Genomic DNA, 21460 nt, shown 5'->3' with positions numbered 1-21460 from the left:
GAAAATATTGCCTTAATTTGAGTAATATTCGATCATTTGCATTAATTACCAAGCCTCATTTCTATGAGTCACCTGATAAAGTAGTATTACCTCAGTAGATGAGTATGTATCAGTAAGATGTTCTGCATGTGAAACGTGTGAAAAAAGTGAAACTGTATGTGTCCTTCTTTCTTTACTCTTTGCTATATGACATCTAGTTTCATTGCTTCAGTTTTCTGACTGCAGTTTTCTGGCATAGGCAGGTAGGTTACTCATTGTTTCACACATGCTTCTGATTAAATGAACTGAAACTTCGCTGAAGAGAAAGCTCATCAACTCCTCTATCCTTGCAAGCAAACTAATTGCTGTTTTTGGCTAATTGCCCCTAGCCACTAGCTTCCTTGAAATCAGAGGTTCCCATGACTATGAGTGACCAAAGCAGGCAAGAAAATGTCTTCTGGAAGTGACAGTGAACAAGTGAACAAGTAAAACCTCATGTGCTTTCTAGATTGAATGTATTACATAGTATGTTTGTCTTTTGAAGATATATCATAAGTTTCCTGTTGATACAAAACCATGACACTTGTGTATAGACTAATAAAAACTCTATTTCTCTAGACTTACGTGAAAAGCCAAGATAAACAGTTTGCTGCAGCTACAATTCAGGCAATAGGCAGATGTGCAACTAACATCACTGAAGTGACTGACACATGCCTTAACGGCCTCGTATGTTTGCTGTCCAACAGGGATGGTAAGTTAAACGTTCCATCTGAGTGGTGGAATGGCTTGAAACTTTTTCTTAATGGAAATGGCTCAGAGTAGATAATGTAATAACATGCATGGAAACCTGTATAAAATTCAACTCATATGGCTGGATAAAAATAGTAACTTTGGTGTTTCTTGTATGAAACACTTCAAAATGCCCCTATAATCACTGAATATTTGTTTTCCTTTTTGTTAGTAAAATTAATTCCTTGTTGCCTGAAATTATGAGCTTACATATTGTGTTTTTTTGTTTTTCCTCAAAATACTGTTAATTACTAAACTGTATTGTTGTGATTATCAGATGATAGTAAAAATTTTGCTATTATGTGTTTAGCTGCATCAAAGCAGTAAGCCTGTAGAGGGTGCTGGAAGCTTGGAATGGCTTTTTAGTGCATCAATGCCTAGCTGGAAAAATGTATTAAATAGTTTTAGTGTAAGTCCCAAATTTCGCTTGATCTTATTATTCAGCCTTCTGTTATTTTTTATAGTAACATGTAGTTGCCAGGCACTAAGGAAAACAACAAGAATCATGTAAAGTTGAGCGTTGTAAATCAATACCTGATGATATTGTATATTCTTACTAGTTACCAAGGAATATTACACGGAAGGAGGTCAATAAGAGAATCAGAAGATTATTGTAAAATGTGAAGTCGACATGGCTATTGCTAAATATCAGAAATAGTGTTGGCACAGATGTAATCGAATATAATAATGTTAGGAAGGAGGAGAAGCATGATTTTGGGGATGCTATAGATTTATCAGAATTGTACTCAAAACAGTGGTGTGACCTGCTCTGAGCTTTTACAAGCAGCATTAATTCCTCTTCATATTTACTGGACATATTTTTCCTGGTAATCTTAAGAAGGCCTGTATTAGGTACAGTGCTTTGGTATAGTTCTACCAGTGTAACCCAGAGATGCACTCAAGGGTTTTTCTTGTTTTATACACTACAAGCCCTTCTTCTCTTCTGCTTCATCTTGTTTTAGAAATTTCTGAGGGGCATCAGTGTACTGCTTGATACTTCTAATCTAAGTAACTTTAATTTCCTGTTGCTCTGGACCTTATATCCCTCTGCTATTCTGGTTATGCATTGTTTAAAGTATCTTCCCATGCTGTGTTGCAACACACCTTCTTGCTTTGTTGTTTTTTTGTTTGCTTGTTTTTTCTTTTTGCTGATAAGGAACTTGGATAAGAACAATAGAAGAATATGCTTTATTTTTTTTTAATTATAACTTCTCAACATATGAGTTTCTTCAAAATAACTCATTGTGTATTTCATACACATTCTACGTAAGTGTAGTACATATATGTTCAAACATGAATGTGCATGAATATAAAAATATGTCCCAACAAGATTACTGATTCTAAGTAATAATCTAAAAAATACCTCTGAAGGTCTTGAGAGATCTCTGGAATCTTACTATCATCCTTCTATCCTACTATTATCTTCTTGTGCTTATTATTTTGAAAGGCTGCAAAAGATCTTTTGAACCCGACAGACAGCAAATTGTTTTACTGTAGATGAAGACCGAGGCAAAGAACTTGTTGAGTACCTCAGCCTTCTCCATGTCCACTGTAGCCGTTTCTCTCTTCTCACTTACAAGGGACTGTGCTGTCCTTGACCATCTCTTCTGACCAATGTACATGTAGAATTCCTTCTTATTATTTTTCTTGTCCCTCCTCAAGTTCTCTGTGCACACTGACTTTCCTGAGCTCATTTCTGCCTGTCCAAATGTCATGTATGTGTTCTTCCCAGGCCACTCTTCCCTGCTTCCACCACTTGCACCTTTCCTTCTTTTGCCTCAGTTTAACCACCTGGTCCTTTCACAGCCAGGTCTCTTTCCTGCTTCTTCCATTTGATTTCTTGTTCTGGGGGATGGAGAGCTCTTGTGCTCCCACGAAAGTGTACTTAAAGAGCTGACAGATTTGTCCCCGAGGACAGTCCCATCCCCTAATTCCTGGAACAACCAGAGGTTTGCCAGAAAGTTACCTGCAATAAACTCCTAAGTCTCCTGGATTTCATGCAACCCACCATGTTGCTTGCCTAGCAGATAAACAGCTGGTTAAAATCACCCATCAAAATGAGAGCCTGCTAGTGCAGGCAGCCTGTGGTAGACTCAGACCACAGGCTGAGTTTTGTTCTGATCTCTAATTTCAACCCTCAACTTCATTGAGGCTGTTTTTAGAGGCAGCTCTTTGCAATCTACCACTTACCTTAGGAAGGCAGCTTCCATACCCCTCCTGCCCTGCCTATCCATTCTAAAAAGCTTGTAGCCCTCAATCAAAGTATTCCAGTTGTGTAATTTGTCCCACCACGTTTCCATGATAGCAATTAACTCATAGTTTTCTATGTATAGTATGGAACATCTAATAACCTATCATATAATGTATATTAGGTTTTTAAGAAGTTGTTAAGCTCCAAGGTATTCAGAGATTTTCCTACTCAATGTAACCATTTCCATATTGCTTAGGAATTGTAGAAAGCTATCAGTTAACATACTAAAATTTTAACTATGACTTGTAATTTTAGTAGGGCTTCTGAAAAGTTGCTGATCCTTCCTGTAGTTTTCTTTTATTGCAATGTTATTCTTAATCTCCTTTCTGATACACGCAGTCATTGTTTTAAGATTTTGGTATACTTTTTGTGATTCTTTAGATATAAGATAATGTATACTTATTTCATGATTTTTTTGGTTCATTCATCATTGTATTATACGCACTTTTTCTTACATAATTCTAGTAGAGTTACAATTTTAATTTTCTTAATGGTTGTTCAGAATATCAATAATTTCACCTGTTACATCCATTGCTCTCTGATTTTACGTACATGATGTAGAAACTGTTGTTGACTAAACACATGTCCTTGACTAAATACATGTATTACATTTCACACTTATTTTTGGGATTCTACACAAATCAAGGCTTGCACAAAGCAAGCCTTGAAGAGCCTTTCTTTTCTGGGTTATGTCAGTCTTTATTCTAATATGAATACATTTTGCTTTTGTTTGTACTTTCTTTTTTTGGTAAAATGAACCATGTGCATACAGTTCTCTAAATTTACGTCTGCACACTCAAGATGTTCCTACGTTGATACGTTGTATATTGCACTTACAGTTCATCATGATCAATACTACACTGTGAACAAATGTTTTTAATAATGACTTCATGTCCACTTCAGACTTTTGGTTAATTTCTTAGCCATTCTTTTTCTCTGTTAAGTAATATGAACACTCAGTGGTGGAGGTTGTCATACCAGTATCTCCCACTCCAAGTGGCTGAGATAACATGTCAAGTAAAGGATGACATAAAAAGCTGCAAGGTATAATTTAAGGTTTGTAGTGTAACGATACATATTCAGAGCTTTTGAATAACTCCCCTGTAAAGAAGTTTGCTTTCTAAGCAATAGTAATAAAAATTAGAGATTTCTTCTGCATACTGCTTTTTTGTAATTTCATCTTGTTTAATTTCTGAGTGAGTGGTCCAAGTGTCAGTTTAACTATTCAGCTGTAGAAACACTTCTATGAAATTTAAGGAATGGTTGTTGTATACTTTCTTTATTTTAAACACTGATACTTTAGGAAAAATAATTACTCCCATTTGTAGTATAAATGAAAACTAGAATAATTTCGAACTCTTGCAGTAGTCTTTTTATTTTGCATTCAGCTTTGGTTATGTTTGACTTCATCTTTTTTTTGTGTCCTTCCTTAACACTTTATTCTTGCATAAAAGCTTTATTTTGCACCAGTGGGGATTTTTTTTTCAGCTTCAAAAGTTGCACATTTCATACAAGTTAGACTGTGGTCTACTTGGTACAGTAGTTAAGAAGTCCAAGTCATGACTTTGACATAAATCTTAAAATGGCTTGTGTATTTAGAAGTTTTCTTGCAGTGTAATAGAAATTAGGTTACAGACTTGACAGAGGGCGTATAGTATGTGAAAAAGTGCAAAATGAATGTTTAGCTGTTTCTCTATTTTAAGGGTAAGCTATCTTTGCTAACATTGTACATTTCTGTGAATTACTTGCATTTTTAATACAGATACTAAATTATTTACAAATATGTGTAGGTGACAAACTTTCTGTTTGTCAATTTGAAAATGAAAAATGCAAGCAGCTTTACTAAAAGGCAGTTTCAGAGAAAGTATGTGGTAGGTTGATATTTTTACATTTAGAACATGGCTCTGTCCTTTTAGCTGCCTAAAACTTGCTTGTAGAAGCCAAACTTCGTATTACTTAGTGGAGTGGTTTACATATTTGTTACCAAATATTCTGTTCTGCAAAACATATTTTGAAAGCCTTTTGCATCTTTTACAATTCATTGTTTATGACTTTTTCTTCTTCATAAATGCTTTTAAAAGTAATAATTTGTTTTGTCTTAAACAGAAATTGTAGTTGCTGAAAGTGTTGTTGTCATTAAGAAACTGCTGCAAACCCAGCCAGCACACCATGGTGAAATAATTAAGCATATGGCCAAACTCTTGGATAACATTACAGTGAGTATTTGTGTGTGGTGTCTGATTTTCTTAACTGACTGATAAAAATTAGACCATTTATTTTGAATTTGGACCGTGAATGGAAATGGATGTATAAGAGAAGTAGGAACAATTTTTAATTTTTTTTTTACTTTATAAATTATTATTTTACTCAATTTTAAGGAAGAAGAAGAAATAGGAGCTATTAAATGGCATCAATTTGAAACCTGGGGGCTTCTTTGAAAAAAAATACTGAAATACTGATAATTGCTAGTACCCTCAGGCCAAGATCAAATCTGTTAGCTTCTAGAGCACAAATGGGTAAGTTGAAATAAAAATAAGGGCAAGGTAACACTGATCTTGAGGATTTTCAGCTTATTGTCCCAGTGATCTTTTTCCATACCCACTTATATACATACATACCCAGGTTGTGGTTTAACCTGGCAGGCAGCTAAGCACCACCCAGCTGTTCATGCACACTCTTCCTTTCTGTTTCCCTCTCTGGTGCGATAGGAGAGAATACTTAAAAGTGCAAGAACCTGTGGGCTGACATAAGGACAGTTTAATAAGAAATAAAGGGAAGATAAAAATGAAGCAAACAAATTTTGCAGTGTATTGTTTCTCACCACCAGCTGACCAATACCCAGTGACTCCCTGAGCAATGATATCCTCTCTGGCTTCTCAAAGTTTTACTACTGAGCTTGAATAACATATGGAATTGAGTATCCCTGTAGTCAATTTGGCTCTGCTGTTCTGGTTGTGTCCCCCTGCAGCATCCTCTCTAGCAGAGCTGCATGAGAATCAGAATGGTTCTTGGTATAAGTGCTGTTCAGCAACAAATAAAATATTGATTTAGTATGCTATAGCAATATTTCCTTCACAAATCCAAACCAGAGCATCATACCAGCTACCATGAAGAAAACTAACTTTGTCTCAGCTCAAACCAGAACAATATCCACCCTTAATTCTGTATCATTTATATCATGCTTATGTCCCACACTTTCGAATTATCACCACCCTCCTGTTCTTTGATATATACAGACAGGTGTAATTTCCTTAGTCTACAGACCATCTCTCTATGAAGTCCATTGAATTCTTCTAGCCCATAACTTTGGACTGCATCAGTCACATTAGACCTCCAGGGCTGGAGAGAGAGTATGTGGTGTTGAAGTGTTGCATGCTGAAGCCAGCTCTGGTTCCAGTCAAAACTGCACCTTCCTCATGCCATCAGTTACGCTCATTTCCATCAAAATTCATTCTTCATTAATCTGGGTGACTTACTGTAATAACTTTGATGTGGGATAAAGCAACTATAATAGCAGTGGCATACAGCATTATTAATGAGGGATGCTCTGAAATGTTGGTGGCAGGGTAGTAGAGGTGAATCTTTCTCACAGTACTGCATTACCTTGTGTTGCTGTGCCATAGATGACAGCAGAGAGTAACTGCTGCTAGTGGAGATTTTTACATGCGCAGCATGCATGCTCTTCACTGGTGTAAATGCATAGCTAACAGTGGTGACTGCATTGAGAAGTAGTTCTTTGTGGCTAAGAACTTGCACTACCACAGTGTTATCACTATTTCCTTGAAGTCCATGTTATATTTCCACATCACCCACCAAGTACACCCAAGTCCTTGAGCAAAAACAACACTCTGAATGAGTATGTCTTTGCCTTAGTCAAGAATAACCCAGACTCTTTCCCAGAGCATTTTTATGTGCATTCCAGGAGCTTTCTCCCCTTCTCCAGTTTTAACTGGACAGGGATACATCCCTTGGCAGATTCCCTAGTGTTGACTAACCAGGTGGCCTTTCCTAAATGTGTATCACAGTGTTTGGATGTCCCAGCGGACTTTGCTCCCAACATAGTTGTTTGATTTTCCTACATGCTACATGCTGGTGCATGGTACAGGATGTGATATACCCACTCAAAGCTGTGCCTTTTGGCCCTGGTGTCTAAGAGTTTCTTTTTGAAAGTGAGTCCTTACGATGGATAAATTCTTTCAGGGATGCCATGTTGCCTTAAGACTTGCTTTTCAAGGCCCGAAATAGTTTCACGTGGTGGCATAGCATACATTTCTAACCCTTCTGTGGTTACTTCTACCATTGCTGTCTATATTGATTTCATCCTAAATTTCAAAACACAGCACATTATTATGGAGCCAGGACACTACCAAATCACCTTATCTTTCCATGACACCAAATGCACTTCTGAATGAGTGATGAAATGCTTATATTAGTCACACTTCTATTTTTTTAATCTTTGAGGCACTTAACAGTAACATCTGTTTTACTATTACCTATCCTTTGACTAAACTGAAGTTAAAGCATATTGGTATTTACTAGTCAGACTCTCCTTGCAGTTCCAGTTATTGATAAAACATTCATCATTCTATTCTAAATTGCAGTGTAGGACTGAACGTAATTAACTACCTATGACATCATATCCCAAGGGTATCAAAATTTAATTTCTCAATTATTATTCTTCTATAGATACTAAAAATGAGATAGTTTTGTTCCATATAATTATGTGTTTATTGATGATTGAACAGTAAATAGTTTCTAAATGAATTAATGAATTGTCTATTTTTCATATTTGGGAAAGTTTGAAAGAAGGACATGTGATTTTCTCCATCCATACTTACTGAACAGACTAAACAAATAAATCTTTGGCCAATAGAACATATACTTAACAACTGACAATCAAACATCATAATTAAGTAGATGTAATGTAATTGCATTGGGTTGTTCATCTCTAGAATATAAAGAAGTTGAGACACTGTTGCCAATTAAATATCAAACAAGTATTAGCTATTTTATAACAATCATAATAATCACTTGTGCTTTCAGAAAATATGAACAATGATTTTATTAATAATTACAATCTCATAAATTGAGGGTAATTTTGTTGTACTCATTTTCTGACACTTCTCCAAATGGATTTGTATTCTTACTATCATGTGTTTATTATACAAGATAAAATAGGTGTTTCTTAAGTACCCCATTTAATATTTTAATCTTTTTGTAGCTAATATTTATTTCACAAAATTAATACTTTGGTGTAAATATTTCATTTTAAATACGGGGATTTTTTTAATAATGCTTTTTTAATTTGATTAAGGACAAAACAGAAGAACATGCAATACTTGAACTACTGTGAGATATACTAACAATCTACAGTAGTGAAGCTGTACAGAATAACAGGAGATGGTGGTATAGGAGAACAGAGCTGTAAGAGAAATAGATCAAAAATCAAAATCTTAATCTGAACCCTGCTTGTTATTGAGAAAAAGGTAGTGTGTTAACTACTGAGGATTTGAATTTTAAATTTCATTATTGAATAAAGCATTATGGAAATTCCCTAGATTTGCATGTGCATTTTAAAATGTGAGTTTACAACATAGTTGCCTCAGTTTTTGTTTACAACATAAAAATGCGAAGCAAGATTTCTTAACATTTAGTTAACACAGAAGGAAATATATGCGTATATGCAAGTACACACATATTTGTAGAGGTGTATTTTAAACAGAGGTTTATTTCTGTAGAATCAGAGAATATCCTGAAGGATCAACAAGGATCATCAAGTCCGATTCCTGGTCCCACACAGGACCCTATGTCTCAGAGCATTGTTCAAATGCTTCTTGAATTTGGACAGTCTTGGTGCTGTGCCCATTGCCCAACACCCTCTGATGCCCAACACCCTCTGATGAAGCCCCTGTCCCCAGCCCCCCCTCCCCTGGCACAGCTCCATGCGTTCCCTCGTTCTGTCACTGTCACAGAGAGCACAGCTCACCGCTGCCCTCTGCTCCCTGTGCCGCCATGAGGGCTGCCCTCAGCTCCTCTGCTCTGCGCTGAGCACACCCAGGGGCTTCACAGAGTCACTCCTCACAGTGATAGACAAAGGGGAATGGCTTTAAACTAAAAGTGGGGAGATTTAGTTTAGATATTAGAAAGAAATTGGTTACTCAGAGGGCAGTGAGGCACTGGCACAAACTGCCCAGAGAAGCTGTAGATGCCCCATACCTGGAGGTGTTCAGCAACCAGGTTGAATGGGGCCCTGGGCAGCCTGAGCAGGTGGCTGGCAGTCCTGCTCATGGCAGGAATTTGGACTGGGTGAGCTTTGAGACTGCTTCCAACCCCAGCTATTCTGTGATTCTTCTACTGCACGCAGTGCTCAAGGTGGCACTGCACCAGAACAGAGCGGAATGGAAGAACCTCTCCCCTTGGCAGTGCTGGCGTACCACAAGGTACAGATGGTCCTTTTGGCTGCCAGGACACGTTGCTGACTCGTGTTCAAGTTGCTGTTGATCAAGGTGTCCAAATCCATCAAACATAATCTTAGGTGAGCTTGAAAGTAAGTAGTGAGTAGGCGAGTGTGAACAAAGAAATTCTTTGGTGCCGCTTAGAGTTTAATTTAATGTAAGTTTAGTACTATGTAAAACAGCAGAAAGAATGAACATGTCTATAAGCAGTTAAAGACAAATGTGTAAGGTAAAAATTATCTACTGGGGTTTTTTTTACCATACTTCAGATCAGGTAAATGGTGAACACCTAGCCACTAAAATAAACAAATTTGGTGGAAACTGGATGAAGTGACATTTGGGGCTGCATGAATTTGTTGCATTAATGTTGCTATCAATTCCACTTTGATTTTCCGTGACAAGATACCTAAAAATTTTCCATAATAGTGTTTTGTTCAGGTCTTCCAATCTGCCAATTTACTCATTCCTGTGGAAGATTCTTCAGAAGCCATTTAGAAAATGACAGGATGGATAGTAACCTAACTATTACTTAACTATAAGGAATGGTAGGAAGTTCAATTAAAAAATACAGAGGTCTTGTTAACAATCACTTTCATTTAGGATAAAACTTTAGGTCTGTGTCTGTTTCAGTTCACCCTTAAACTGATATTTCTTACATATTAAAAAGATTTCTTATCTTTCTTCTTTTTCTTTTTTTATGTTCTCATTTTTACTTTAGACTTGTACCTCAGGTATATCCAGGCAAAGATCTATGTTTGCTATCCATGTTGCCATGTTCAGTAATCTAAAATAACCTCTTCTTGTATTCTGTATCTTTTGATAAGCCTTTTTTTTTTTTTTTTTTTTTCTGTTTGTTTTTTCTGATTCCAGTGATTTTTGAAGTGGGGTGACCAGAAGTTGCCCACAATAATCAGAATATAAAGAAATTTAATTTAATGGCATATATTATTTACGTTTTTTTTTACCTTTCATAGTGTTTTCTGCCTTTCAATTTCTACTGAGCATTGAGTTAGTATCTCCAAAGAGCTATAGAGTTGCTTGTAATCCAGAGATACTCTTCTCTAGAAGAAGTTTGGACTTTTATCAGTATTTTGTAGGATTTTTTTTTCTAAAATTCTGATATTAATGTACCAAGGCTGCCTGCATAAATTCTTAAGTGCGACGAATGACTCACGTACAACTCTTCAGGCTCAGTTTTAGTTTACATTACGTTGAATAATTTACTGTCAGCAGTCTTGGTCAGCTTTCTAGATACTTTTCTCACTTACTTGCAGAGCTGTTGAGCAGCATGTCTTCACTGAGAGGGTCCTGGGGAACAACTGATGGTTGTAACTACTTTTCTGTATTTTATATTTTCTAGTCCTTTTTTTACCCAAGGAAATGCCTTCCAACCTCATAAAGGATCAAGATTTACAAAGATGTTGCTGAGGGGCTTTTTCAAAAGATTATAGAATATTCTTTCGTCGCGTAATAATAACGATGTTCATTCATTTTCACAAATAATTTTCTTTCAGATTGCACATGATTCAGAATTTGTGTAAGAACGAGTACTGGCAGTTTTAACCTGAATTAAGTTTTAACATAGTTTGGTTAGACTAATTCAACCAGGTAAACACAGGAGGTGCTTACTTATGTATCTTTTCTTTGTACTGACATCTGGCATTGCCTCATTAAAGTTAACCCTCTTTCCATTTCTAATTCCAGTTACAATCTGTTTGAATATCAATTTGTTTTCTGGCAAATGTAGATGACCAGAACTAGTAATTTTAAGTTGTGATTTAGGCTCATATATTGTGTAATGAGCATAGAATGGAATAACAAGAGCTTTTTGAAATGTGCTATTTAGAATAATCTGTAAAACCTTTGTAGATGTTTTTCTCTAATTGCTGCAACTACCTGCTGTAAGTTGTTTTTCTAATTTTTTTTAAATTACAAATATATATATATATACTTTTTTTAAAAACTGTTTGTTTATTTTCTTCCAGACAGATAATGGGTTAAAATGGCTGTAGAAACTGCCTTTTTGTACTGCAGCTTCAGAAGAGCACTTAACGACTTGCTCAGGGCGTATAGAATAAAACATAAGGCAAAGTAATTTGCCATACTGTTTGCTTTAGAGAACAATACAGAGCAGGGCTGAATAATTAAGGTATTATTTTCAGCATTTTTGTTGATTCAAGGTCCCTACTTATGCTATACTGGAAAAGGCAATGAAGGTCTAGAAGTGGCTTCATTTCTTGTTTGCTGTTTTGAATTCTGGAAACAATGGCTGCAGGATCATGCATTTGATATTACATGTTTGAAGACAGGCAGTCTTAAGCAGGGAAAAAGAACTCTGAAAATATTGTGTGATTTTGACCCCAAATGAATCCAGTGACACGGAAACATTGGGTTCATCAGTTCCACATATACTTTTCATTAAAATGGTTTCCACTTAGGGTTCGATTCAAAAGTCTCTAATTGATATCGATTCTCATTGCACAAAATTGTGTTTAATATATAGTGTATTTATATAGTAGGCTGGTTAAAATGCACAGTCTCACAAGATATTCTGTGTGGTTTCCTTTTGCAGTGTTTTTCAAGTTAAGCTGGTTTAGTTTGTTTATTTGACATTGTGAGACTACTTTGTAAGATTTACATTTTACAAAGAACTTTGTAAGAAAAAAAAAAAACAACTTCAGGCATAAAACAGTGCACATCTAAATATTTCATTGTGTTTTTAAAGCGTAGTCCTGGATTTGATTTGAAAAATTACATTTCTAGTTTTTGTATTTCATAATAAATACAGTTTTTGAAAGTAGTCTGCTATGTGAGCAAGGCAGTAATAGGGAAGAGATGTTTCTGATGGGCTGCTGCCTAGAGCGGGGTACTTGGTGTTCTCTTGTAGAATTGTAATTTTTTAACAAGTCTATAATGAAATATTTAAGAAAAATAAATCTAGCATAACTGAAATGTGAAGTTGCCCATATATTCTTATTTAGAGGTATTCTATCTGTACAGCAGGCAACTTGAACTGCTCCAATACTGGAAAATTTAATGTACCACTCAATTACTATTCTTTAGCCCAATTTAAAGTAATAGATCGGGAGTGAGGTCTTAATGCAGTGTAACCTTTGGAACATTAGAAATAACCTCTTTCCCTTCTGAAATCAGCGTACAGTAATGACATCAGTCTTACTGTACTGCAGGTGAACATTTTCTGACTGCATTTGAAGTTCTTGTATTTAGCAGTTGTTCAGTACCTTGTTCCAGTCTCCCATGCCATAGATTCCAAGACCTTTTTTTAACAATTCATTAAAAAGTCTCCATATGTATGTATATCTGTCTCACATACTTGTGTTATAGCACACTCAATACATTATTTTGTAGTTACGTTAACTCTGCATCAAGCATCTTTTCAGACTTTACATCTGATGTTTATCTTGAGGGATATTTTGTTGTTGTTATTGGACTCCTGAGTTATGTCCTTCCATGATCTTATTGCTCCTTCTTTCTATAGAAGCAGTCCTTTGTTTGAACTTTTGTTGGCTTATGTATTTGCAACAATGTGCAGGATAGAGTCAGGTATTTGAGACTGATTTTATTCAAAGCTGTTCTCAATCTTTCTGGGATACTAGAAGGTGCTTAATCACTAGAATTTCTTGTGAACATAATTAGCTTTTCTTAAATATGGTTTACTGGGCCATTTTCTGGGGACTGTGGGCCATAGGTTGGAAAATGCTGTTCTGAACCTTGGTAATTTACTTATATTTTTTAAGTTACGAATGTAACTAAAAAGCAGAGTTTCCAAATTTAAAATGCATACAGGATAGAATAACTAACAGTTGCTTTCCATTGTAATTCTGACATGTAAATGAATTCTGGGCAGGTGCTGAAAAAGTAATTATAACACCGATACAGGATAGAAAGAATTAGTGTTTTAAAAACTGCAGTGCTGAACTTCTCAAACCTGTTCTCTCCAGTTCTCCTAAGGCAGAATTCAAACTACCTTCCGTGTAAGCTTACTCAAAAAGAACACTGTGCAGTGTAGAGAGTCATAAAAGCTTTATACACATTTTTCACTTCGGAAAAAAAGTGGAAAAAAATTAGCTGAAATTGCAGTTGCAATTGGGAGCTTACCCTTGGCATTTTTTTCTAACCTAAAGTCTGTCATTTTACAGGATAGAACAGTTGTGTTTTTTCAAAGTGTATCAATAAAGGTTCTGTGTAAAACTTGTGGTGCTTTCAGGACGTGCTTTTTCCTGGATGAATTTTCCCACCTTTGAAAATTCTCTGCATGTATCACCATGCCACTTAACTCCTGTGAAACACAGTCCAGTAGCTCCAAAAATAAAAGACCTGTGTGAACTTTCTGGTCTGAGTGTTTCTGCTTAAGGAGACAGATCCTATTCCAAAGTTGAAAAGACTAATTTTGAACTCCTCTCTCTCCAAAATCTGACACTGAGCTCTCACAGGACATGTGCAAAAATATGAATCTTGCTGTCATATGACTTTAAATAAGGATAGAGGAAAAATAACAGTAGTCTTAAATTCCTATGCTTTTGAAGTTGATGGACAGGAGCTGAGGAAGCTCTGTTTATTCAAAACCATTTCTATATGAATATAGACACTAAAAGCATTTGCGTTTCAGCATGGTCTTCAGCATAATCTGATGGCAGGCATTCCCAGCTGAACCTGAAATACTTATATTTTCTTTCTAATTGCCATTGGCTGGTACTGTTATCATGGGCACATATCTTCTGTGTGTCTCTGTTCACACTCCTGATCTGTTTGCCTTGTCAAATGGTATGTGTTTTGGGTCAGAATCTATGTATGTACACTCAGTCTACCACAGTGAGTGTGTTGAATGAGATATAATCTGGGTCTGTGTTTCTTTCACACCAATTATGTTTAGGCAGTATTTTGTTTAACTTATTACTGAACACAGTGCAAGTAAGCACGTTTTCCATGTGAATATGCTAATTTATGATGTGTGATGTTTTCTCAGGTTCCAGTAGCAAGAGCCAGCATCTTGTGGCTCATTGGGGAGTACTGTGAACGGGTTCCAAAGATTGCACCTGATGTTTTGAGAAAGACAGCCAAGAGCTTCATAAATGAAGATGACCTTGTAAAGTTGCAGATCTTAAATTTGGGAGCAAAACTGTATTTAACAAACTCAAAGCAGGTAAGGTTTAAATACACAAGAGAATATATTTACAGTCACAGTAGTTTTTTTGTACCATCTGTATAGTCCAGTCCTGATTTCTTTTAATAAACAACTGAAACCAGTTCACAGTAATTATTACTTTTTTTAGAACTCAACCTAAACCTAACCAACAGCCCTTGAGCGTGCTGTATCATAAACACAGATGTATCGATGAAATTGCTCTTTCTTTTGCTGTTCCTCTCTTTATTGAGAAGATTTGTGGATTTTTTTTCATTCAGGTAAGTAGAAACTATTTATAAATTGTTTAATCAGCATAAAATTGGAAATTTTCCAGCTGAGATTTGCTGCTTTCTGGATCAAAAAGCAGAATTTTCTGGGGACTTCTGTCATTATGAATAAAAAATTGCTTGTTTTGGTTCAAGATGTTTAAAAAGAAATGCCAGAAAAAGGCCTCAGTGTCTTTCTGTTGGTGCTCATCTTAAAGATAGTAGCTGCTTTTTCTTTTCTCTCTGTTTCATATTATTTCACTTTCCTTTGTGGGAGAGTGGGTTTTGATCATCTCTGCTGATAAAGATAACCTAAAAATGTCAGATAATACAGAAGAATGAACTTAGATTCTATAGCTGTGAGAGGGCCTTACTGTTTAATTCATCTCAGTGACCGTACTGTGAACTTCGTCACTCTCTGGCTGTGGAATATAGCATCTTGACACTAATTTTTCACATTCTAATTTTTCTATAAAAGTTTGTGAAATATTTTCCAAATACATAATGAATATATTATTTGAGTTATATAGACTGGACTCATAGACCTTTTTGTTTCATAGCAGCTTTTACAGCATAGGATCTTGCATGTCTGCAACAGTGATGTGTTCCTTGATAGCTATATCTAACTGCAGACTTGATCCATCTGAGACTTTATTCTGTAGGGCATGTGGGAGATGAACTGTCTTGCCTTGCATTCAAATAAGAATGAATGCTTGTCCTTTGCTCAGACAGTCTAAAATGGGTGAGTAACAAAAGGTGACTTCTTTCTGTCAGTGCTCTTCTTAATGAAAGTGCTGACTGAGCTAAGAAAAGATTGGTTTGATTATCTTAATTGTCTCTTACTGGGCCATTGGTAGTATTTACTAATTTTTCCAAATGGCCAAAAATCCTTGGAGATGATGATTTCTGTGATATTCTTTTTCCAAACTCATGTGGTCATAATACATTTTTAAACATATTTTACATGAGGCATGTTAATTGATTCAAATATGATGTTGATTATAAAGTGGATGAATCTGTCTCCTGAGATGCCTGTTAAATGATGAGTGTCATGGAAAGGTATTTTCCTCTTTTAAGTTGTGTAGTAGTAAGCTTTCTTCTTGAGTCATCAAGATATTTTTGTACAAAATTCAAAGAGCATAGGTTGATGATCTGGCTTGATTGAAAGCTCCTTCCAAACTATAATAGGTGTTTTTGCCTTTAGGAGCCAGCAGCACTTCTTGTTCATCTACATCATTGCCAGGAATAAGACTCTTCTCAACTCCCTCATTAAAACATTTATTTCAGGAGTGATTCCAGTTCCTAAAACATTCAGCCACTCGTTAGCCTAATTGTCGAGCTCTCAGGCAAACCCTGTACACTTGGCTGCTCAGTTGTCTTTCTGTCCCTCTCTCCCCTTGTCTATGTTTTCTCCTGTATCCTACTCCACCACATAATACTTTTTAATTCTTTGTTAATTTCTTCCAAAGCCAGTGGAGTTGAGGTAATCTCAAAGATGCAATATCATTTTACTGAAAAGTAGAGTAAGGGCAGCAGAGACACAAAAACAAGATGAAAGACATGCAGGTAAAAAAACACCAATTCTGGAGGGACTTTGTATTTTCAAATCCTTAAAATATCATGTTTGATTTGCTGTTAATTTCCTTAGACATAAGTCCAAACATCTAATGCAGTATATTTTCAGGAATATTTTGGAAATTCAATTTTTTTTTTTTAATGAGAATTTCCAGTTCTATTTTTTTAATTGTGTGATGAGCTTGCAACAGCTGTTTATAATTTAAGACATCTAGGTTCAGTGCTATCTGGATAAATATATCATAAAATTTCTTCTGATTGTCCACGTTGTTTAGTAAGCTTATTTCCTTTTGTTGTCAATTAGGATCATAAGAATCTTTGTGAATGCAGTATATATCTATGTAAGTGGAGTTCATATGAGGGAAACAAGTTATGCAGAAAAACATGGTATCTAATTGCTTGAGCTATTCTTTGCCTGTGAGAGGAAGAAGAAAAGATGTTTAGAGGTGTTTCTGCTGTGTAACACGATAGGTGTCATGCTGAATAAAGGCCCAAGTAATTGTAAAGGGATAATTTGTTAAATGTGACTTAGCAGAGCATCCTTGTCTTGTTTATCAAAGGAATCAAGTTACTGTGAGGTAATGACAACTAAGAATGGATAGTTTGCTGTTTCTCTCCCATTGTTGAGGCTAAGCCACTGGTGATATTTGCATTAAAATACTTTTCAAGGAGAGCCAAACAGCAAATTACTGCTAGTCTAGAATATACATTATATTCTTAAGTAGAAGCAGTGCCATTGGAAAGTTCTACAAACATTGCTAAAGGATGGTCTGTTCTATACCTTCTCACTGGCCAAATCAAAATGTACAAACTACAGTAGTAAAAGCTAACAGTGCAGAGATAAAAGAAGTGATGTTATGTCTGCGTATAATGAGCATGTACAGATAACAAGAGGTGGGCATATGGTAATAAACGTATAGAATATTTATGTCAGAGTGCTTTGTTTTATTGAAGTATGAAGTCAGATATTGGCAGATTCTGTCGTATTTTAGAAGACTAACTTCTTGCTGAAACAGTTTTCAGCTTATAGATATTCCTTCGTTGGCAAAACTGAGGGAGTGTTCATTAATTTATTTTCCGTTTTTAATTAAAATTAATTGTTTCTATTAGGTGCCTCCATGTAGAAGAGCTTCTCTGACTTGTTTGGTTGCACTGCCATAAAAAAAATTTAGTGTTCTATTGCCATTTTCATTAATGCTATTTATGACACCTGCAAGGACAATTCTTGCAGTATGGAGCATTCGACATATGTATTTGTATAGAGAAATATGGAAGAGGTGTTTTCGTGGAGAGTAAGAAAGAAAGGATCGTGGATCAGGGCCATCTGACATGGAAGTGTGTATGGAGCAAAGGTGTGACACTGAATTCTTCCATGTGGAAATAATGGCACCTATTGATGTTCATTGGTACTTCCTGAACATTTGTGGAGACCGAGCAGTGGATGTGAGCACAGTGGGGTGGTGGGTGGTGTGTTTCAGCAGTGGCGCAGATTGCTACAAGGCTCTTGTTCATTGCAGCTGTAAATGCATAACTAACGATGGGGACTCTTTTTAAAAAGAGAGTTTTGCAGCTGAAATAGGGCTATCATCAAATAGAGGTATTGTTCTCTTAGTATCTGTTGTATTTTCCATGGAAATAAATGGGAGACATTATTTTTGGAGCAAGCTACATATATGTTTAAAATAAAAAAAAAGTTTTTGTTACTGTGTATGTCACATACAGGAATTAATCAGTATGCTGAAAAAGTCTTTGTAGATGTGTGGACTACTCTAACTTGCATCCTCCTTATTTTCCTAATAAATTGTACATTCCAAAATTTAAGTTTTTTTTGTTTTTTTTTTTTTTGTATATTCCTCCCCTTATGCAGTTAAAAATGCTACTCCGGTAACAGTTGCCTGATAAACAAGATACATATGCAAGCTACTTTCTTTGCATAAAGAAAGTAAATGCCTCTTGTCAATGTCTTAACCTTATGTTATCCATCTACTCTTAGTTGTTATACTAAAAATTAACTTTGTTGTGATGGTAAATTTTTTTTGCTCTTTTTACTGTTTCCTTCTGTATGAACAAAGTTGCATAATTCTTTCAAATGCATTTGATCATTGCAGTTCTGCTCAATGTTATTGCTCTGCTCACCCTACCTACCTTAGTATTTCTAAGGGAGAGTCTTCCTGTGTGTGTGGTTCTTTAAAAATTTATTTGTATTATTAAAATTATTTAATACGTGTTAATATTCTCAGACATCAAATTAAGAAGTCCTATTATCCTGTAAAAAGCATGATAATACAAGTTGTTCACTTACATAAATAAATAAATGACCGATGTTACTGGAGGCTTTAAGCTTCAAGAAAAAAATGGAAGAAGTCTTTTATCCTGGTTTTTAGAGGGCATCAGCAGCTTGCTTTTATGAAAAAGTAACAGCTAAATGCACTGCAAATAATTTGCAGTAATCCAGTTCAGTGATTCATGTGTCTGCTTTAATGGGTCATAATTCAGGATAAAGTAACTGAGTGCAGTCAGAGTGCAGACACTGCTTATGCCAGGGACTGTATCTCTTCATAAAACACACCTCAGCAGAAGCAGTTTGCCAGCCCCCTAATACCCTCTGATGTTTTGATGTCCTGCATATTTTTCCGATTAAGTTTTGAGTGCCATGTTTTTAGTTGTATTTCCACATTCATTATCCTCACGTAGATCCTTCAGCGGGTTTGCCATATATGATTATTTTTTTAATGATGCCTTTCTTTCCACTTCAGCAGTTTAATAATCTAGCACATGGCTGCTTCTCAGTACTCAGCATTCACCTCCCCAATACAGAAGAGGACATGTGCTTTGGCTTCAGAATTCCATTTGCAGCTTTAGAAATGCATATTCCCTGTGGAACAACATTTGTTTGACATAACCATTCATTTTTATTACCTCTTTAAATATGTTTATCCAGAGTTATCAATAATCATAAATAACTTGTATTCTGTTCTTGTCCTGTTTTTTTCCACAGACAAAATTGCTTACCCAGTATGTATTAAATCTCGGCAAGTATGATCAAAGCTACGACATCAGAGACCGTACAAGATTTATTAGGCAGCTTATTGTTCCGAATGAGAAGAGTGGAGCTTTAAGCAAATATGCCAAAAAAATATTTCTGGCACAGAAACCTGCTCCATTGCTCGAGTCTCCCTTTAAAGGTATTACTGCCAAAATCATTTGGTAAATGTTCATTGTGTAAAGGAATGTGACAGCCTATTCTATCTCAAATATACCCACAAATTGCGTCACTTAGCGAACACAAATGATTAATATGCAAAGGTACTCACTCTGCAAACAAGGTTTACATGTTGCATACACATTACATTTGCCTGATGACAAACCCTGGCAAAACTGTTTGTGCGGATTTTAAATTTGGCTTAATAACAGAAAGTGTGTATTTTGAAGAAAAATATTCTTTCATTTAGGAAAATGTCTTTAGTCTTTTATCTAGACTTTAATAGAAGGTTGTTAATGCACTGTAAACCTATTATGAATCTGAAATAAATTGAATCTCCGTAGATTAGCTTTTTATTGTTTTTCTCCAAAGTGATAGTTTTCGCGGTGCATTTTCATCTTTTAAGAAGTATGAACCATTGTCTTTTCAAATGAAAAGGTTATTAGGTTATCTGAATTAAAAATGCTCTGTTACTGTCATGATTTGCAATTTTAATTTTCATACTCCTATATGTTGTAACGCTCTAAAAGGAGGAGCTCCATTTTGAAGAAAAACTATTAAGATTCTGGATGTGTTTGTGCCAAGACATGTATATGGATTGTTTAACTGTGCTGTCATTCTTAATATTCACAGTAAAGTAATTTTTAGAGAAGCTACATTTCAGAGCAACACCTCTAAACACACTGACTGATTAGCTTTTTTATTGACCATTATGGGGGAGATTATTGTAATCTATGGACTGAAATCAGTTTTTTGACCTATGAAGAGCTTCCTAGTTTATATTTATTCCATGACATTTGAGGTAATATAATAGCAATTACCTTTACCCCTGATTAAGATTGCTCTTTGTGGTGGAGCTCATGTTGTTTGTGTATTTTCCACTCCCCCATTTTTTTAATAGATCGGGATCATTTCCAGCTCGGTACCTTGTCTCACACGCTGAACAGCCGAGCCACTGGCTACCTGGAGCTGTGTGACTGGCCGGAGGTGGCACCTGACCCTGCTGTGCGAAACGTTGAAGTGGCCGAATTGGTATGTTGGCACTGTTAAAAGTAACTTTGCCAAAGGCATGAGCCAGTACCGAGTATTATCTGGAAATGTAAATAGTTAAATGATACGTTTATCTGTACTGAAAATTTTTATGCGTCTGATGATCTGTGTGGCATGTTTTAGCTCAGAAACTGAAAATTCTTTACAACTTGCACTATGCTTACTGTTTATTTTTAATGAGAGAAGTGGATCAACTGCAGGCCGCCTTACCTCACTTGAGGACTAAATTAACTTTCTTTCCTTCCATCTCATTTTTTATTTCGTATCTCTTGTATTCTCTGTGCTGCAGTATGTTTATTACTGTTTATGATGAATATTAAAGTAGAAGGTCAGTGGAGGATTTTCAATGTACAAATCCAAGTCATAGCAGAAAAAAAAAAAAAGTAGAATAAACAAAAGGCAGTAGCAGGGTAAGAAGTTATGTATATTTTGAAGTGTAAAATTTGGAATAGACCAAGGTTTACATTTCAGGCAATCTGAATAAAATTTGGAACATTTCTAAAAAGAAAATGTCATCTACTAGTGCACTGCTTATTAGTGCATTAGTGTTACTACGTTACACAGATAGTGATCTACTACTGATTCCAGTTCCATTCCATTATGGAACTGGAAATTAGCAGGCAGAATCAAGTTCTGGTACCAGAGCTATGATTTATGCATCAGATACCAGAGTACTAATAATGTTAGTGAAAGCCATTACAGTAACAGGAATTGAGGTGTATTGAAATATACTATGCTGGTGATGCT

At 35.7% G+C, this 21460-nt stretch overlaps 1 protein-coding gene across 3 annotated transcripts in view; it reads left to right on the top strand.

The window, feature by feature from the left end:
• The window catches only part of AP3B1 (adaptor related protein complex 3 subunit beta 1), a 160186-nt gene that overhangs the window by 76477 nt on the left and 62249 nt on the right, over nucleotides 1-21460 (top strand). For all 3 annotated transcript variants that reach the window (XM_052670188.1, XM_052670187.1, XM_052670186.1), the window contains exons 13-17: nucleotides 598-730; nucleotides 5126-5235; nucleotides 14462-14638; nucleotides 19460-19646; nucleotides 20565-20695. In XM_052670188.1, coding sequence (XP_052526148.1) covers nucleotides 598-730; nucleotides 5126-5235; nucleotides 14462-14638; nucleotides 19460-19646; nucleotides 20565-20695 — 738 coding nt within the window. The remainder of the gene's footprint in view (nucleotides 1-597; nucleotides 731-5125; nucleotides 5236-14461; nucleotides 14639-19459; nucleotides 19647-20564; nucleotides 20696-21460) is intronic.

The sequence above is a fragment of the Tympanuchus pallidicinctus genome, unplaced genomic scaffold (genome assembly GCF_026119805.1).
Source record: "Tympanuchus pallidicinctus isolate F22 unplaced genomic scaffold, pur_lepc_1.0 scaffold9, whole genome shotgun sequence".
Lineage (NCBI taxonomy): Eukaryota > Metazoa > Chordata > Aves > Galliformes > Phasianidae > Tympanuchus > Tympanuchus pallidicinctus.
This window is presented reverse-complemented; position numbering and strand designations above follow the sequence as displayed.